Raw genomic sequence first — 19529 nt, forward strand, 5'->3', positions numbered from 1 at the left:
GGGTAAAAAAATTGAATTTAAAAACAAGTTTTAAATTATTATTTTTTGGGGGAGGCTGGTTTGAGAGTAGAGACAAAATAAATTGATTTTTTCAACAAAAAGTAATTGTAATTTGGGAGGGGGTGAGGGTGAGGGTGGGTAAAAAAATTGAATTTAAAAACAAGCTTTAAATTTTATTTTATTTTTGGGGTTGGTTGGAAGGCTAGTTTGAAGGTAGGGACAAAATAAATTGATTTTTCAACAAAAAAAAATTGTAATTTGAAGTTGGAAGAGAGTTTTCGAAAATGTTTTCCTTAAATTTGAGAAAAATGAGTTGATTTGGAAAACATTTTCCAAAACATTTAACCCAACCAAACATAAGAAAAATGATTTTCCTTCATACCAAACACACCCTTAACCTTTAATATATTTGAAGGGTATGATCTTCGTACTTGAAGTCAACAAAAGTTAACTATTTTAACGGAATGATTATGTCAAAAATATATAAAATAATAAAGGGTTAATGATTCTAAAGGCTTGAAGAATAACGTGTAAAAAATCAAAATTTCATTTTATATATCTAAAATATATAGACTATAGAATGATTATTTTAAATATATAAATTGATCTCATTTGCTTCTTGTTTGCTCCTCTTCTTGGTTCATCAGCAATTCGATCTTCCTCTATTTTTCAACGAATACGAATTAAGATCAAATACAATTACATTTGAATAGGTTTCGTACGTAGATGGCGTCTTTAGGGCCACCAAAAATTGTTAATTGTGATCATCAATGGGAAAAGACTGCTAGCTTATTTCGCCGCTGAAGAGAATATTATTTACGTATATATTACAACGTCCTATTATAGTTCTTGTATATACTAAACAATCCTGGACAGATGCAGAAACCCATGATTGCTAGCATCAACAGCATCACTAAGCCAAATACCAAGTGCAAATGTTTCTTCTGTTAGGCAAAGACAGTTGCTTGAATCGCGAAAAGAATTGGTATCCTCCACAGGGAGTCAGAAGTTAGAACTAATATGTACAGAATACAAGCCTGCAAACAAAGCATATAAGTAGAGATCAGAACTTAGCATGTCATTAACAGCAAGAAGTTGTACAAAGTCTACATGACATGCCTAGAAGCATGTAACAAATCCATCTACTGTAAAATAAAGTGCAAATTGCAGTTGGATAGAGTGGAACGTTAGGCCGGAACTTTGCACCCAAGAGTGTGGCCTAATGGCTAACGAAGTGGGTGAAAACCATGATGTCTCAAGTTCAAATCCCATCAGAGACAAAAACACTAGGTGATTTCTTCTGATCTGCCCGTCCTATCCTTGGTAAATAAAGTTACATATACCTATTAGTTGAGGTGCGCGCAAGTTAGTACAGGAATATTCACATGTTGTCCATCCACTTTGGTCTGATCTTAGGCATTGACCCACGCTCCATAGACGAACCTTGAGAGGAACCCTTATGTTTTAGCCCGGACACCACGGTTAACAAAAACAAAACAAAAAAAAGTTAAGCTGGAACTCTCAATAAAAATTTCCTCCTATAGATGTCACGCCTAGGGAAAGGAAATGCTGAACTTAACATACGGAAACAACACTCAGATGCTCAATCAGTGTTCCGAGAATATCACAACTCGGAGAAAATGTCAAGGCGAGAAGTTTACACCAAATTTCAACTACTTCGAACTAACTCAAGTGTGACACTCTTAAAATTGGACTAATTGTTACCATACCAAAGGGGCAACATTTCTTAAATTCATTAGATTCAAGAGACAGACATCAAGATACACAAACCAGATATAGTCCAAGCTCTTCCTCCCAGAAACATAATTAATAAAGAATGCCAAAGATGTGCAGGAATCATACATTTACTACAGCATTTACGTGAGGAACTGCATGTCTGTACAATCTGGTTGTGTTGCAAGAGTTATATGAGCGGTCTCAACATATCCATGATAGTGGAAAAAGAGGGGCGTTTCCACGGCTCACTGCAATAGTAGAAGTAATTTTAATAAAACACATCAATACAATCCCAAACTAGCTTGGTAAGAATAGGAGCAACATACTTCACCCAGCAAGCTTCAATAATAGTTGTCACCGGATGATTCAAGTCACGTGGAATTTCAAGCCTCATACCCTTAAAGCCAACAGCTGCTACTACCTACAGTATCATATATATTACATCATGTGCAATGCCAATATCAAAGAGACTGTTCAACAATCACAAGACTAGGCAGACTGTTCCATTTTGATCTTTCAAATATTAAACTTGACTCAAAAGGTAGAATATCCAACAAAGAAACAGCAATAGATGCACACACGCCAAAAAAAAACAATGGATGCAATATGAAACTAGTGATGACACAATAAGCACAACAATCTTTCAGTTGTTTCCATTCCATTCCTAGCTTTCCGAAAAAAATGAAATGTTAGTAATGAAAGCAACTTAACAAAGAGAGTTATATGATGTCCTCCCCCTACTGCAGGTACAGTTTCAATCCAAATTTGTTTGCTTTTGCAGTGCTGTGATACAATCTGTGAAGAGATCAACAACATAATAGAACAACCTAAACCCATAGCAATGGAAAGGAGAATCCCTGTGACTTTCCTATTCACTGCCGCATGAATGATTAGTTTTCTACATAAACCATGTTCTTTTAATGAAGCTTCCTATATAGACCAGTTAAGAAGAGGTACTAACATAAGAGGAATAAAACGACCCTTTTCATGCAATTGCTGACACCAAACTGGAAATTGCCCTTCTCCCTAATAATAGCAATCCCCAGATCAATATATTTTAACATTCCAAGAGAGAGCTTAAGGTCCTTTCACTTGATATATTACCCAGTCCCCTCGGATCGTATTCATTAGGTAACCTTTCCCATGACTAGAAATACTTCAAAATTACAAAATACAAACCTGTGGTGGGTTCAAATTACTCCAAGGTTGTTGCAATGTTGCCAGCTCCCACAAGATGACACCAAAGCTGTATATATCAGATTTCTCATTTGACAGCTCATCACGGAGAACTTCAGGTGCCATCCATTCTGGCTATTATGATAAGTACCAAATCATATTTATTCCTTTTCTTTTAGTAATCACCAATGCCAAATATTGACAAAAGATAAAGCACCAGATGTAGAACTTACAGTCCCGGCAGCTGACTTTGATGACAAAAATGTATTAGCTTTTAATCGAGAAAGACCAAAATCACAGACCTGAAAAAGACATTCAACAGGAGTGGCACATGTAATACCATTTGTAGACAGAATAATTTCAATACACACAAAAGTATATAGTATTAACATGAAGTGCTTCTGTTAGCGGTAAACCATTGCCAATTTCGAGCAAGATAACCAAGTTTTGTGAGTGTTCAGTCAGTCAAATGTAACGTTGGCCATGCTCCATTCTTGTCATCATGAAACACCAAGACAACTAGACATGAGGGGAGCACAAGAGATGGTCATATTACATCTATGCATAAAGCTAACCCCAAGGGTGTGGCCTAGTGGTCAATGAAGTGGGTTGAGAACCACGGGGTCTCAAGTTCAAATCCCAGCAGACATATTAGGTGATTCCTTTCCACCTGTCCTAGCCTTGGTGGACAGAGTTACCTAGAGGTATCCCGTGACATTAGTCGAGGTGTGCACAAGCTGAAGATGATGCATGTCAAAATGTATCTCTTTTCTTTCTGTTGTTTATATTGTTTGAAACCAGATTAATTTTTTTATGAATAAGCTACAAAGAACAAACTCTTTTAAAGATCACATGCATGGCATGCATTAAAGACATGCAGATGAGGCATATCAAAATGTATCTCTTTTCTTTCTGTTGTTCGAATTGTATGAAACCAGACAAACATGTTCTCAGTCAGATCTGGCAAGTCAAATTAGATGATCAAGATTTCAGATATTTCACATTTGATCCAACTTAACAACAAGGAAGAGGATGCAAAGACATACTTCTGAAGATATAGGACAGAGGTATCATATAAATCTTTTTAGAATAGGGCAGGAACTGATTGAATAAGATGATAGGAGAGAAGGGGGGCGGGGGAGGACAAGACATTTTATAATTATACATACGCCTATTCCAACCAGCCATCCAGATATCAATGTCTATAAATAATAAGAAACACTATGAACCCAAACATACAGCACGGCATAATGATTTTCCATTTAGAAGGAATCTCCAAGATTATGCTCTGTTTTTTAAAAAGTTTGGTCAATTAGAATTTAGTGTGTATTTGGTATTAAGGAAAATGTTTTTACGGAAAAAAATTTCATGAAAACTTATTTTCGGGAAAATAAGTAGTTTTCTTACTTATTTTATGATGTTTGATAAGTAAGCAGAAAATATGATTCCAAGGCAAACAATATGGCGGTGGGGGTGGTGGGGTGTGAGGTGGTAGGAGACAGTCAGCATATGGGGCCACATACAGAACTTGTATTTTCCCTACTCCCACTAGGGAAGTCATTTTTCTGCTATATAAGAAACTTGTTTTTCTAGAGAAAATGTTTTCCAAAATATTTTAACAAGGATAGTTGGAAAAACAAAACACTTCCCTAGTGTTCTACATGGATTGCAAATTTTAACTCTCCATCATTTTAGAAATCTGATGTCAATATTTTGAAACTACCAAGTCCAGTCTTCACTTAGTTAAAAGATTCTGAAGCTACAAAGTTCACTCCCTACCTGTTGAGCCATGAAATGTAAGTTTCGTATGCCACCTTAATAAACAGAGATTGGCAAGGAAGACGCGTCTCAAACTAGAAAAAAATGTCCCATAAGGACCCCACAGATTAGACCACTACTTGGACAGCCCCAGTTTGAGAAGATATCAACTGGAGGCATGGCACTTTTGTGCAGGCTAAAGAGGTTCTCAGTCTCACCTTCACTGTATATTTTTTATCCACCAGAAGATTTGGAGATTTTAAATCACGGTGAACAACGGGTGGTTTGCGTTTGTGAAGATAATTCATCCCCTTTGCCTGCACAAGATGATAAAAGACATTAGATACATTAAAAAGTAAAATTTATAAGAGAAGGGGGAGCAGAGAGATACTTATTCATACCACATCATAAGCCATACACAACCGACGCCTTTCATCCAAAACCTCTCTCGCACCAGGTTTATGAAGAAGCCTATATAAGCTACCTCTGAAATACAGAATGGCATATGACCAGTCAGAAAAAACAAAAGTAAAAGCATAACACTTTGTGTATTCATCTAAAGGTAGATCAGGTCACAACCTTGATAAATATTCTGTAACTATAGACAAGTTTGGTGGCTCAGTAACAGCACCCATGAAAAGCACAATATTTGGATGTCGCAACCGCTTCATAATTGAAACCTGCACCAACCAAATGGAAACTAAAACAGAAGAATGGAAGAGGAAAAACAAATGATAATTTGAGATCCACTGATCCTCATCTTTATACACCCATCTCTCCTTTCTCTTTTATGTTATTTCAACTTATTAGTGAGGAGAGGAGCCCCAGACTGACCTCTTGCAAAAATTCCTTGTATCGCTCTGCATGAAAATCCTGTTCCATGAGAATTTTCACAGCAACATCCTAGAAAATACAAACTTCCATGAGAATGCAATTAGGAAGGAAACCAGTGAAATAGGATCTTTGATAAAATTCACATCTCTAATTTGACAAAATGAACGCTGCCCCACCCACCCCATAAAGCAATATAATTCTTAAAGGAGGCTTCATAGCTACCATGTTTAGATAGAAAAAAAATAAATCCTGAAATCTGCTCCTAAAAGTTCAAATGCATTTCAAAAGTGCAAAATAAATAGTTTTGTGATGAATCAGGATCTAGCTGAAAAAACACAATGGAAGCAAAGGATCCGTACAGGTGATTACCAATTAGTTGAAATTAGGGGCTCGAAATTTGCACTTATATTAGGAGTCTTTTAGGTTTGGTTAGAAATTTGAATGATAGTGTTCTCCAATTTGGATAGAAATCTGAATGACAACATAGGGATGAAACTGAGATTTAAAGAACCCCTAGTTTACCTAAAAAATAAACAGAATGAAATTGGTGGACATAAAGGATACATAGAGCCAAACCCAACTATTTCGGAATTGAGGCATAGTTGGTTGAAAATAATTCGAGAGAGATACAGGTGGAATATGCTTCAAACACTCGGAACTAAATGGGCAATTTTCTTACAGAGCCATTCCAGTCAGCACGGTGAACAGTACCAAAAGACCCTGCAAATACAACAAAACAGTGTAAGCTAGACTAGTTTTGGATGTCATGATACTACTGTATCCTAATATTATTGACATACAGCAAAATAAACACAGAGCTAACACTATGAAAGTAGCTAGAAACCAGCAGACTGGGATTACCTGCCCCAATTCTCTCCTTCAGAACCAGATCATTCCAGGGAATAACCAGATCTTCTACATCAAGAACAAGTTCTCGACTTGGTTTAGCAGGAGCAAGTCTCCCTCCCTCAAAGTACCTCTGGTCATTAATGGTATCTGTCCTTGCCTCAGATATTGCAATCAGTTGAGCATCTCCATACCTAATTGGAGGGACGTTTTTCAAATGAATCAAATCCTCTTCCTGGCGCATTGAGGTAGACGTATTTGGAGGGTAATATAATGCAGGAAGTTGAGAGCCTTTATCACATCCCTTATTCCATGCATTTATTGGAGGCAGAGGTAACCGTGAAACTTCATCACGATTGTTTGAACTAAGAACTGCACTGCTTCTATCCATGGAACTTCTGTCCGTTTGTCCAGCATCCCCATCAACTGCAGTTCCTGCACCAAACAATGAATTATGAAACCCAAAAACAAAACTAATTGATATAAATGTCACCAATAAAACAGAAGGGGATCGGTTTGCAAACGAGAGTGGCAATTTATTTGCAAACAAGATAAGGTTGAATATACTTTCCTTGGTCTGGACACTCTAGGCTCAAATATAGACTAGCTAAAATGATGAACAATTAAATCATACTAGATCCTTGTAGCTTCATCGCGGGGAGCTACTGTTATTCAACTTGTTTTTACATATTAGGAGCTCCTCTAGAAAGATATGAAATACTATTATTTAAAAGAAACCTAATAGGTATAACACTCAGAGGTAGTATTTTTAAAAATTGTACTTACAATTGTGTCGACATTTTATCTACGATCTCGTTTGTTCATTTTTAACATATTATTTTCATCCAAGAAGTCAGTATCAAATATCAGGCCTTTAGATCATTAATCAAAACAGAGAAAAATTCAAAGACAAAAGAGGACAAAGAAAATAGATGCCGAGATGATGGAAAACCGTCAAAGCTGAACAGTGTAGGTTTAGACTTTCTTGGTACCACAGAACTGTTGAGCTTAGTCTTTTTTCTGGTTAGTACTATGCTGAAACAAACTCATCCATGATTAGATGCTAATCTGTTGGAGTAACAGAGTCATCAAAGCCGAAACGATTATGATAGCGTCAAGGTCTACTTGGACTTCAACCACAAAGCGCAATAAAAGAATGGGTTTTTGGGCGGAAAACAAAAAAACGAAGAAAAAGTAGAAACTACAAATTTAATACTAATAATAATAATAATATATAAAAATTAACTATAATTATCTAGCCAAAGAGCAGATAAAAGTATAATTAAATGAATTAAGCATAACCTATGAGGTTTTCATGTTAAGAAAGCTACTTTAAATTTATATTTTAAAAGTAAAGATGCAGTTTTAGATTTCCACTGCTTGTTTTATAATACAAAATTTCTAATTTCTTATTCCTACACTCTGATTCTTTCATAAAATTTGGTTAACCAATTTTACTGCCTACTGATACCTATTAAAATTAGCCCCCCCCCCCAAGTGATGAGGTGTATACCTTGGTGCCTGCACTGAAGTGCTGCCGAAGTTAGGTGAAGTGTCCAACCTGGGCTTCACCAAGTTTCAGGGTTTAAGCAATGCGTAGTACTGGAAAATGAAGAGAGGAGCAGCAAAAAAATCTTAATTTTCACTGGAATTTTATTTTGGAGGGATTGGAAACCAATGAATTCTCTGGAGAGATTCAGCTTTGTTATAGTCAAAGAATGCTTAAATTTCTTAGGAGGAGCAACAGTATGAAGGTCGGAGAGAGAAAGAAGCCTAAGTGCCTTTTTAGCACAAATCCGCTCTATCCAAAAAGATAACATGTGATCCAGGCAGTGTTTTGGACGGCGAAAGGCGACAAGGGCCTGCCTCGCCACGCGGCGAGGCACTCGCCTTTTTGATTCGAGGCGCCAATTAATACCAAAAATTAAAAATATTTAATTGCATATAAATATATCCAAAATCTCAATATCAATAACATATATTAGCAAATATTTCAATTCATTATAGAAGAATTAATTTATTTATTTTTAAAATAATAGACAGCAAGCAGTAGCATTCAGCAGTGACAGTGAATAATAAAAACAGAGGAAAAAAAACAGAGCAGTGAAGGCAGCAAGCAGTAGTATCTCAAAAAGAAGAAGAAAAAGAAACGAAGAAGAGGACTAAAGAGAAGAAACGAAGAGAAGAAGAAGAGAACTGAAGAAGAAGAAGAACAACAACAGAAAAGAAGAAGAAAAAAAAGAGGTCATACTCTTACCTGGCAGCAACTCGCGCGACTGACGGAAGAGAAGAGGAGCAGCAACTTGTGCGACTGAAGGAGGAGAAGAGATCGCGAGGAGAAGAAACGCGACTGATGAAAGTTTGGAAATAGAAAAAAACCCTAATTTTGACTAATATTATTAAGTCAGATCTTTTTAAAAATTAAAAAACAAAAAGGCGCCGCCATTTACGTCGCCTTCTTTGCGCCTTACGTCGCCTATTTGGGATCGCCGCGCCACACTGTAAAATGGCGAAATAGGCTCGCCTCGCCTCGCCATAGCGCCTTTGGCGAATGGCGCTCGCCATTCAGAACACTGGATCCAGGAAAAAAGAATGGAGTAGTATGATGTCACTATGAGCACCATTCAGTTCAATCCCTTGTTGTGGACCTCAGTAATTTTGATGAACACAGGGGAACTGACTTGAACTTTAAGGAACATTATTTGACTATACCAAGGCTGAATCTCTCCAGAGACCTCAGTAATTTTGATAAATACAGGGAAACTGATTTGAACATTGAGGAACAGGCCATTGTAGGCTCCACAAGGAAACAAAGGAACTTCTACAAAAAGAAAAGGGTTTAAAGATTACTCTCTAGAGCAATGTAAGCAAGTTATCATCTTCATTCCTGTTTAATGCCCTTCAGTAAGAAAGCAGGTGACAACTATTGAACTCTGGATTGCAGGTGAACATGGGTAAAATTATCTGTTGGGTATGCATTATTGGAATAAGACTATGAAGCAATTTGAAGGACTGCTATTCCCAAATAATAAAGTACATATATGTACCACCAAAAATTACAGGGATGTTACAAGTTTAAGGGTATATATGTTCGGATACGAGACAATTTTTCTGGATGTTGAAAAGCTGCAAGTGCAACATTTAATTGAATCCATTTTTGTGACCCCAAATATCTCTAAATCTCTTATCATATCATATTATCATGGCAAAGGGCTAGCTCAACATTCGGAAAATGATAAGTGTTCACAACAACCCAGATGAGCATAGAAGATTAATATGTATGTTTGTGTAGGCAAGAGGCCATCAAAGGATCACCTGCTAAGGGTTTTCTTCTTTATCTTTTTTTTTTGTTGGGGTTGGGAGAGTGAGGGGGGGGGACAATACCTGCTGAAGAATCATCAAAGACCAGATTAAGTGATAGACAATCCGAAAAATACTGTTTGGCCAATGACGTGAAATCCATGGCAGGTTCAACTTGTCCAAATCTCGGAAGGCGCAATGGTGAAGAAATCGAGATGGAAGATGGACCATTGAGCAATGAATTTGGTTCAGATAAACATCCTGGATCCCGAATCAAATCAACCAAGTATTCCCTGTATGGTGCATTTGCTTTGTGTCAATGCTTATGTACTTATTCTTAACATAAATAATTCTTATGTCCATAAATAAATATGAAGCTATCCAAATGCACAAAAATGATTGGCGTACTTCAAACCAATATATCTGTGTGTGATTATAGAAGTGTACCGAGACCTGTCTAGCAGAAGAATTCAACAGATAAAGCAGACAGTAATTTCTTCACATTCATCAAAGTTATAGCATTCAGAAAAACATAATCCTGCTGTTCACCACACTGACTTCATCAGATTTCTTGTTATTTTTATTTTTAATTTTGCCACGATTTTCAGTTTTTCCTTTTTTTGGAGCCTGAGCGGATGAAAAGAAGGATGTTTCTTTGGATTGAAATTGTAAATCTTAAATCAAATGATTAAGACAGTATAAAGTAAAAACAAAGTCAATGTCATAAAGTTGAGATTTCAATCTCAGTGTGCTTTAAATCAACCACCATTCTCACTCAACCATCTGAATTGCAAAACCTGGATGGTTCAGACATAAGACCATTAAGTGCATTTGTTTTCATTAAGATTTGAAGCACTTATTGGTCTAAATAGGTCTTAATCATTAAGATCTAGAAACAGTTTTAACATCATTAAGAGGTATTCTTGTGTAGATAATATTCACCATCATTCTATTTACAATCACCAGCCACCACCACTAACCACCTCTTCCATCACAACCATGACCACCACCACCATTACCATCGTCTACCACCCATCACCTCTGCCATCACAACCACCACTGTTGCTAACCACTACTGTCAGCTGCTACCACCCTTATCTCCTTCATCATTATAATTATATCAATTGCCACCACCACGCCCATCTCTGTAGCCGACGCCACCTCCCCCGCCATTAGTGGTCAATTCATACTACCAACAAACTCCACCATCACAACTAGCACTGCCGCCAACTACCACCATACATTCTTTAGTCACCACCTCCACCACTTCTATCAGCTACTACCACCATTATGATCAGTCTTTACAACCAAAACCTCCAGGCTCCATCATAACTACTAACACCTCTGTCAACTACCACAAACACATTATCAACGATCACACATTCTTCCGTCACCACCACCAACTACAAACATCAACCAACTTCACCATTACAATCACCACCATTATGATTGACACCACAACACCAACCACCTCCACCGTCACAACTATCACCACCATCATTGCAAGCCACTAACCATAACTAGTACCATCACCACCACCACTACAAACTATCTCCACCATCACTAGCAAGCATAAGTGTTTCATTTTTTGAATCAAGTAATAATTTTATTTTATTAATTTTTATTTGAATTGTATTTTTATTATGTACATTCAGATATTGAAAAACAAACAATCTTAATCATTCAGTGTTTAGATCTTGAGACAACATCTTTATCATTCAGATTCAAACGTCTAAATTTTAATGAAAACAAATCTTTAATTCTATGTTTCGCATCCTTCTGCAAAGGGAACTGAACATAATACAAAACTTCACCATGGTCATTTTACCAGATCCATGCAATTTGTACTTCCTATTCTTCACAAAACCAGCTTTACATATTCTAGAGTAAGCATAAATAACTAGTGATGATGTAAATGAAAGTCGACCCCATCATACAGAAAATGCTATTAGTGATAAATCAAATGGAAGTGACTGTATCATATACAAGACACCAACTACATTTTTTGGTAAATACAATTTTTTGGCAAATACAATTGACAGCATATTAATTACACATGATGAATAATATAGGTAGGTAATTTTGAAGATCAGATACCAAGTAGAGAATAATATCTTGCAACACCAATTGCTATCCATTAAGACTTCCAATATCTTGCAGAAACATGTTCTTTGAAATGATACTTATCTATACAAAGGAATTCAAAAAGTGAATTAAAGTTTCCTTCCCCTTCTGTTCTTAATGGGTAAGTTCTATGATTTCTCTTTAATGAACTTGAAATGGAAACATATGCCATATGTTATCTGGATGCACACCTGTCAAGGCCAAATCGAACTAGACATGAGAAAGCATCGGATCTTTTACAATATTTACATCCTCTGGCAATTCGACATGGTAAATCAATGATGTCCGCCAGAACCTACAATCATCACATTTGAAGTTAATGATAGTCATCAAACTTGCATAAGCAACCCAATGAAAGGAACTTCTTGATGGCATTTCATTTTACTTCAAGGGCAGAGTAAATCCAAAATACTTTACATGATTAGTAAGAAATTGTGGTTTTCCAATAGTAAACCATTAGTGGGTACAAGTATGTCCAAATTAACTTTAGAGTTAGATAGCTGACTCACAAAACAGCAAACAGGCAATAATTTCAGTGTAACACAGTAACAACATACTTTAAACAGCAATGCGCGATGTCCACAAAGGCCAACAGAAAGGCTACCAATGGGAAACACAATGGATCCTATACAATTCTTCAGGTCATTACAGCACTCCTTCCAGATAGGAATGAAGTCACCTTCTCCGACAGAAGCTGCGCCTCTTATAAAGGGAATAAAAATTAATCGCTGAAAGAACCAAAAAAAAAAACCATTGGGGTTTCTCAGAAAAACATTTTTAAAACTTACCCCATGTGATTGCAGATCAACTTTGCAAGCTGATCAACCACCTCTTTTGTGGTGTTGCAACTACGGTACATGCTATGAATTTGATTTTGTAGTTCCTTTAACCTGGGATCACTTCGCCGATCAATCAAAATCACTTCAACTGATGGTACTACAGAGGGATCAACAGCCTTCAGGGATTCAATTGATGGGATACGACCACTTTCTTGCAGATCTGAGCAGAGTGTCCAGATATATGGATCCATCCCCTGAATCAAGTAAAATCCATCGGGGACTTTGTCAAAGTATGATAAGCTCCCATTTACCTGGTACAGCATAAGATGGAATGAAGAAATATCTTTTAGGTATGAAAACCAGGAGGTCTGGGACTGTATAACCCGGCTAATCGAAAATATAGACGAGATATTATAAGAACATAACATTAGAAACAATGATAATATAAGGCCATAGTCATATTGAAACTTCTATTCAGATAGAAAATAACCTCAATTGATAACCAATATCTCATGCTGCAATTTTCTCCTCTATGCTAAAAAGAATATCTTTTCTATTATGTCTTTCTCCTAAAACCGCATGCACTTTCTAGAGGATTATCCCTTTGTCTAATGCTACAATACTACTCCAAAATTTTAAAATAAGGTAACATGGGATCTACTTTAATACTAATAAAGGTTTAAACTTGAGAAAGATTAATTTTATCTCTACTTTGAGAACCGTTTTGATTGTAAGAACATACAAGTATACAATAGTAACTTGAATTTCTTGTCAATTAAATGGATATCACTTTTGCGAAGGAGCGTGAATTAAATTTTAACTAATTTCATGCAGTTCTAGTATTGCCTTTGGATATTATATGGTTGTGTTGGTTGAATGCAATGTATCTTGGAGTCATTTTTACTAATCCAGCAACAAACTGAAGTTTAACAAAGTATCCAGAGACTACTTCGAACATCCTATTGAGTATTGGTCAATAAGGGAATCTTCTAGGTAGTTGTACTTGGTACCTAATATATTGATACAATGAATTGGAAACAGTGATTGGGCCTTAACTTCAATACATTTACTGTTCTGAGAAAAAACTTAAATACCCTTACTATACAATTATACAACCAAATAGGTAGGCGTATTAATATTAGATACATAGGTAACCACTCATCACAGCTTTTCAGAAAGGTCATGTATTTGGGAGCACCACATCCAACAAGCGAGTTATGCCATAACGTAAATATGACAGTTACAAGTGTGACAGGTAAAGTTGAGCAAACAAGTCCTCATGATTATCATACTTAAGCTGCACATCCGTCAAGTGTACTTAGACAACAGTATAAGTTATACCACAGATACAGTAAATCTCACATGTCTTCTTTTCCTTTTCAATCAAGAATTAGATTGTTGCTCTAACCTGATTTTGACAGGAAATTTATTTCACATTGATCATGCAGCTACGTAAGGAAAGGCTGAAAATTTCCATTACATTCACTTTGATCATGCAACTACGTAAAAGGCTGAAAATTTCCAATACATTAGGGCACAATATAGTACAGACATCCTTTGCACAACTAAGTATAGCATTTATAGAGTAGTTAAGGACTCAGGCATCCTTGAGAGACCAAAAAACTCAACAAAATCTAAAAGCATTCTTTTCATCCTCAACTTCTATATTACTTGACATTTGTTTTAACACTTTCGATAGAAATTAGGATGTCATGATAATACAGAAGATATCAGCTTTCAATAGTATTGAGAAAGATCCAGCAGTTAGAATGTTATGAACATAACTAAGATGGAGGACCCATGTGATAAGATGTCAAATTACATTTGGGACCCCGGATGATGCCTATATATAGAAGAGGGAAATAATCAATTAGGGTTGATGCTATGAACTTGTCTCTTATTTCTTAGTTGCTTAGATTAATCTGGAACCTCCCTCCATTCTTCCTTTTTATTTCTACTTCTTCCCTTGGAAGGATTTGCTACTAGTTTGGAGTAATTAGAATGATGAACTCTTATAATTGTACGTGTAATTCCAATTATCCATTTCAATACAATACAAGTTCATTACATTGGTCCTTTCATTGTTCCTCCTCTACCAATTGGGTGACCAGCAATGTTCCAACAGAATTTCCATTGGCTTTATTTCCTCCTCCAGCGCTCCCATTTCAACAACCTCTGTTTTCGGCTCCACCTCCAAACCCCCCTTTTCCACCTTCAGTTTCAGATCATTCCTTCTTGCAGGACTTGAATTATGAGTCTATTATACTCGCTGAATTTACAGATGAGGAGACTAATCTAAAAATTCCAGTTTCAGTACATGTTTACTCAGACATGACTGCAGTGCTGGAGTTTGACGAAATCCGCAAAGAACTGAAGTTGATATGTGTAGCCAGATTGCAAAAGATGAAGCACTACTAGCTCTTGTTGGACAAGATTGTGTTGTGCCTGATGAGGTTGAGCACTTTGCTTTCGCTGAGAATTTATCTGTTGAATCTGTGGTGATTTCAAATACAATCTCCCCTTCCTCTGAGTTGAATTCTGATTTGGGTGACAAAACAGAGGAAACAGACATGGTGAACCCACATCTGGATTCATAACTTCACGTTAGTTAAGCTGGGGATACAATACCAAAATCGGTGAGCCTCGATGATATCTCCAGTGCTTTTATTGTCACATCCCAACTTGCATCTGCACCTTCGATATTCTCAGTTAAGCTACCAAGTTTTCTACTTGAAGGCCAAGAACATAAGCTTGACATGGTGTTTGGACGCAAGGTGTTTGATATAAAGCCGGAGAGGGATACTTTTGCAACACTTCTTGGCCCTCATACAACTATTGGTTCGCTTCCACATGCTTTGTGTTTACACATTTGCAATTGGTGTGATACTGGGCAGGTTTTCTGGGCTTGCTTTGATAAGGTAAACTCGAGTGTGTATTCAGTCAACCGAGTTCTACTTTTTGGTTATTCGAAAGGCGAAACACTTCTGAGTGTGGACGATGCTTCAGATGTATGTGATGTATCTTCAGTGACCACTACACATAAGGTGTTTGCTGATATGTCAGACATGTATAAATATGCATACTCTTTTAATCTTGACTCAACTAGACCGTACACTGAATCTGGGAGTGACATTATGATTATAGATAGAATCACATTGCTTCATAAGATTAAATGCTTACAACTTTCATTTAATCCTGGTGTATATGTCACACATGATGTTGCCATTTTCTTTTGTGACATGTGTGAAGATATTAGAAGTGTTAGACATATTGAATATCCTTGCACATCTGCTAACCATGTTGTCGGGGCTGTTTCACCCAGTGCATTAGAGAAGTATATCAATGCATATGACTTCCACCAGTACCTCAACTTTCGCAACTTCAACTTGTCCTGGCAGCCATACACTGATGTTGCTTTCTCACATGGCGACAATAGTTATACTGTGCTTGGGTTGTTGGAGCAGCTAAATGCCACAGGAGAGGTGCCTGTTTATTTGTGGTACCGTATAACTCTAATGTCGAGATCAATCTAACAACAGATGTTCTGCAAAGTGGCAATTGGCCTGGGCTTATTGTCTTTTATGCTGACCAAAGTTGCATATTTTTGAGAAAAACCAATGTACAAGAACAGTATTTGGACATTTGGAGAATCCCAAACGATTTTGCAGCAACGATTTAGATCAGAGAGCTGGTGTAAACATGAATTCTGGTATAAGCTTTATCCATGGTGTTCTGAATGATGGCCCTCAATCTGAGAAATGGAACGGTGGTGTTTCTGGATCAGCTTTACCTACTGATTTTAACCAGTGTCTTCATTTGTCTAGTGGTCATTCAATTGTGGTATGGGTTGACGACTGCTCAGTAATAGTCTTATGGATCATCCTTGAGATTTGTATTCGACTCTTTTGTGGGTTAATGCCATTAGAATATCCAATTACAACCAGTTTAAAAAAGGAGCAGCCACATCTTTTCTGACAACAAGTTTCCAATTCACAGGTTTGATCATTATTGGATCCAAGCTAGAATGATGCTTGAGGTGCTTGCGAAAAAGGCAGTTTTATTTAAAAAGGTTGCTCCTGAGGTTGAAAGAGCGGAAGATTTTACCAGTGAACAAAACAAAAGAACTACTATACCATATTTACGAAAGCAAATGCTCTATGAACAGCAAGTTGACCAGCTTGAAAATTTCCATTTGCCTCTCCTCGATCAAATGTTACTGTTAGAAGGTGCAAACACCACGACAAACACTATTATTGATGTTTTGGAAACTGCAGCAGCTACAAGGGAAGTCACGCTGAAGGCACCGATTATTGAGGATATTGACAAAACAATTGTTGCAGTCAGTGAGCATATGGAGATTATAAAAATGCTACAAGAAGCAATCTTTTCGCATATTTGTGCAGCAGCTGATTTTGTCAAAAGTGAGTTGCAGGCAATAAATAACAAGAAGGAAGGCCCAAATAATGCGTTGGAAATTTGTTGGCTGGATATTGTCCAAAAATTGCTCCAAATGTGTTCTATGAAATGTTATGGAAAACTGGTGGGGCTTCCAATGGACTAAAGATGTGGTCTTGCTCTCTACACAGTACACACGATCAAGTGTCTGTAGGATGCTTCTGAAATTGGGGCGAGATATGCTGTGTTGGTTACATCTGTAGAAGAGTTATCCCCTAATGAATATATGCTATTGGAAGTTGGTTTTGTGTTAGGTGCTGGAAGGATTTTGTTCAAACTGGTTGAGAAAGTGGCTGTCCCCAGGAGTGTTTTTTGGACTACAAAGACCTTACAAATGCCAACGCCATCAATTCTTAATGTTTTAGAGGAGTTGGATCCAACAATTTTCAATGCTCTCAGATCAAAGCTCCATAAGGTGTTCAATGTTGGTACTTTAGTCCCGCCATCTTCATCTCCCAAGAAACTCTTTGATGTTAATCTTGTTGGACATGGATACATCCTCTGGTTTAAAAAGCAAAACAAAGGATCGTTGTTGAATGTTGCTTTGGATAATGAAGCGTCTAAAGAACTCCTTTGGGTTGTTAACACTGATAAAGAGGAACAAGACAACACTGTGGTCTCATTACAACTATACTCGAACCTTGAGGACAAGGTTCTTATTGAGGAGGGGAGAATTGTTATGAATATAACTAAGATGGAGGACCCATGTAATAAGATGTCATATTACATTTGGGACCCCGGAAAGATGCCTATATATAGAAGAGGGAAATAATCAATTAGGGTTGATGCTATGAACTTGTCTCTTATTTCTTAGTTGCTTAAATTACTCTGGAACCTCCCTCCATACTTCCTTTTTATTTCTACTTCTTCCCTTGGAAGGGTTTGCTACTAGTTTGGAGTAATTAGAATGATGAACTCTTATAATTGTACACGTAATTCCAATTATCCATTTCAATACAATACGAGTTCATTACATAGAACGTCAGTCCCCTTCACCGACATAATCAACTGTCATCTAAGCATGGGAACATCTGCAATCTAAACTAATATTCCATTCTCTATACTTAGAACTTAATGCTTCTATCTCCGAAACTTGGTGGATAATGGACCCCCTACCTTTCTCCAATAAATACTAGACTTGGTTGACAATTCAAAGTTATAATGTGTACGTACCACATCTTGAGTTGTACTACCTTTAATTGTGACAAGTCATAGAGGCTTAACCTGAACTAATATCTACTATTCCTCTATGTCTTATCAAATATGTATTGGTGAAATTGTTCTTACTACAAAACAGAACCTGATATGCCGAACTTCACACTGTTTTAGCACACAATCTCATATTGAAATTTAAGGAATGATATACTAACAGAACAAAAATAGAGAAAAATCAACAAAATAGAATACAATACATACCCAGAATCGATGAGACATTGCCTCCACTGATGCAGATGAAGCTGAAGCATGGGATACTGATTCATCTGGCACATAATCCAACAAATTGGGATCATCAGCGCAGGTTGCTTCAGTAGAGATCCTCAGAGCTAACGTTAACTGCAGCTGGTAGCTCTCCTCAGTCTGTTGAGCCCAACTTTTGGACAACGAACCTCCACCACCTGAATTAGCATTCATATGCCCAAATGAAACTCCAGAAATTGAACTTTCAGCAAAGCTACCCTCACTTGACTGCGTCGGTAACACAATCGAGGCTTGAAACGGCGTCGTACCTATTCGGCGATCAATCAAGTCCCAATATAATCCCTTATCACTTCTACTATTGCTCTTCTCATCTGAATTAAACTCATCGTATGGCGGTTGCTGCTGTAACATTGCATAATTCGAACGTCTACCAGGTACTTCCATGGAGAATCCTAACAATATCAAAGTCAAATTAAACCCTACCAAACTCTGATTTTAGCAAATTGCAGCTCGAACTACTTGATTTATTCTCTTTCTAGAAGTCATCCAGTTGCCGGAGATGGAGGAAAATGGATGGCTTTTCGTCGTCCGGCGATCGGAATATGCCGGTGAATTATGACCAGATACAAATACCATAGGGACAATCTCAGTCCCCAACTTCCCCCTTTTCAGACTGAAGTTGCTTTTAGGCCGAATTCCGATGAATAAAAACGTGGGTAACTGTTGTATTTATTTACTCCAAATCCAAACGTGCGGGATTACATTAAATACAATAATTTATTATTGTAAATTAAATTATAATTTAATAATAAAAAATACTCCGTTTATATCAATTTATTGATCTTACTTTTTTTATTTGTTTAAAAAAGCTACTCCAAGTAACTTTTAATCTGGTTTAAAATCACAAAATTTAAAAATGTTTAGACATGCTGTCATGTGTTTTTTTAATCTTATTTGGCCTAAATAATTTTTATCATATCTTTATTAGGAATAAAAAAAATTCAAAAATGTTAAATCTATTGGGGGTGATTTGTACTAAAGAATACTTATGTGGTGTTATTAAAAACTAAAATCAGATACTATCTTTTGTTTTAATATTTG

General features: G+C 36.8%; 1 protein-coding gene across 5 annotated transcripts; it reads right to left on the reverse strand.

The window, feature by feature from the left end:
- Window positions 1–639: 639 nt before the first annotated feature.
- LOC102594268 (serine/threonine-protein kinase CTR1-like) lies at window positions 640–19124 on the reverse strand. Of its 5 annotated transcripts, XM_006338879.2 has the most exons (17): window positions 18426–19124; window positions 12564–12865; window positions 12333–12477; window positions 11967–12070; window positions 9736–9944; window positions 6367–6786; window positions 6185–6225; window positions 5506–5574; window positions 5251–5351; window positions 5073–5157; window positions 4890–4988; window positions 3147–3215; window positions 2917–3048; window positions 2064–2158; window positions 1864–1985; window positions 1344–1456; window positions 640–1037 (listed from the first exon to the last, which is right to left on the reverse strand). In XM_006338879.2, the coding sequence occupies exons 1-15, from the start codon at window positions 18870–18872 to the stop codon at window positions 1925–1927; spliced, it is 2379 nt and encodes a 792-aa protein (XP_006338941.1). In that variant the 5' UTR covers window positions 18873–19124; the 3' UTR covers window positions 640–1037; window positions 1344–1456; window positions 1864–1924. The 5 variants fall into 5 exon arrangements, with proteins under 5 accessions (XP_006338941.1, XP_015164653.1, XP_006338942.1 ...); XM_015309167.1 differs by having other exon boundaries at window positions 1344–1985; window positions 6367–6777; XM_006338880.2 differs by lacking the exon at window positions 1344–1456.
- Between the last annotated feature and the right edge of the window lie 405 nt (window positions 19125–19529).

Source organism: Solanum tuberosum, unplaced genomic scaffold (assembly GCF_000226075.1).
Source record: "Solanum tuberosum cultivar DM 1-3 516 R44 unplaced genomic scaffold, SolTub_3.0 scf00008, whole genome shotgun sequence".
Lineage (NCBI taxonomy): Eukaryota > Viridiplantae > Streptophyta > Magnoliopsida > Solanales > Solanaceae > Solanum > Solanum tuberosum.

Bases quoted from the DNA above. Each gene is read 5' to 3' on its own strand.
- LOC102594268 (XM_006338880.2), bottom strand. From the start codon at position 18,872: ATGGAAGTACCTGGTAGACGTTCGAATTATGCAATGTTACAGCAGCAA. The intron at 5,352-5,505 runs GTCAGTCTGGGG...TGGTTGGTGCAG, and splicing joins ACAAGGAATTTTTGCAAGAG to GTTTCAATTATGAAGCGGTT. The intron at 3,216-4,889 runs GTGAGACTGAGA...TGTCTTTTTCAG, and splicing joins ATAAAAAATATACAGTGAAG to GTCTGTGATTTTGGTCTTTC.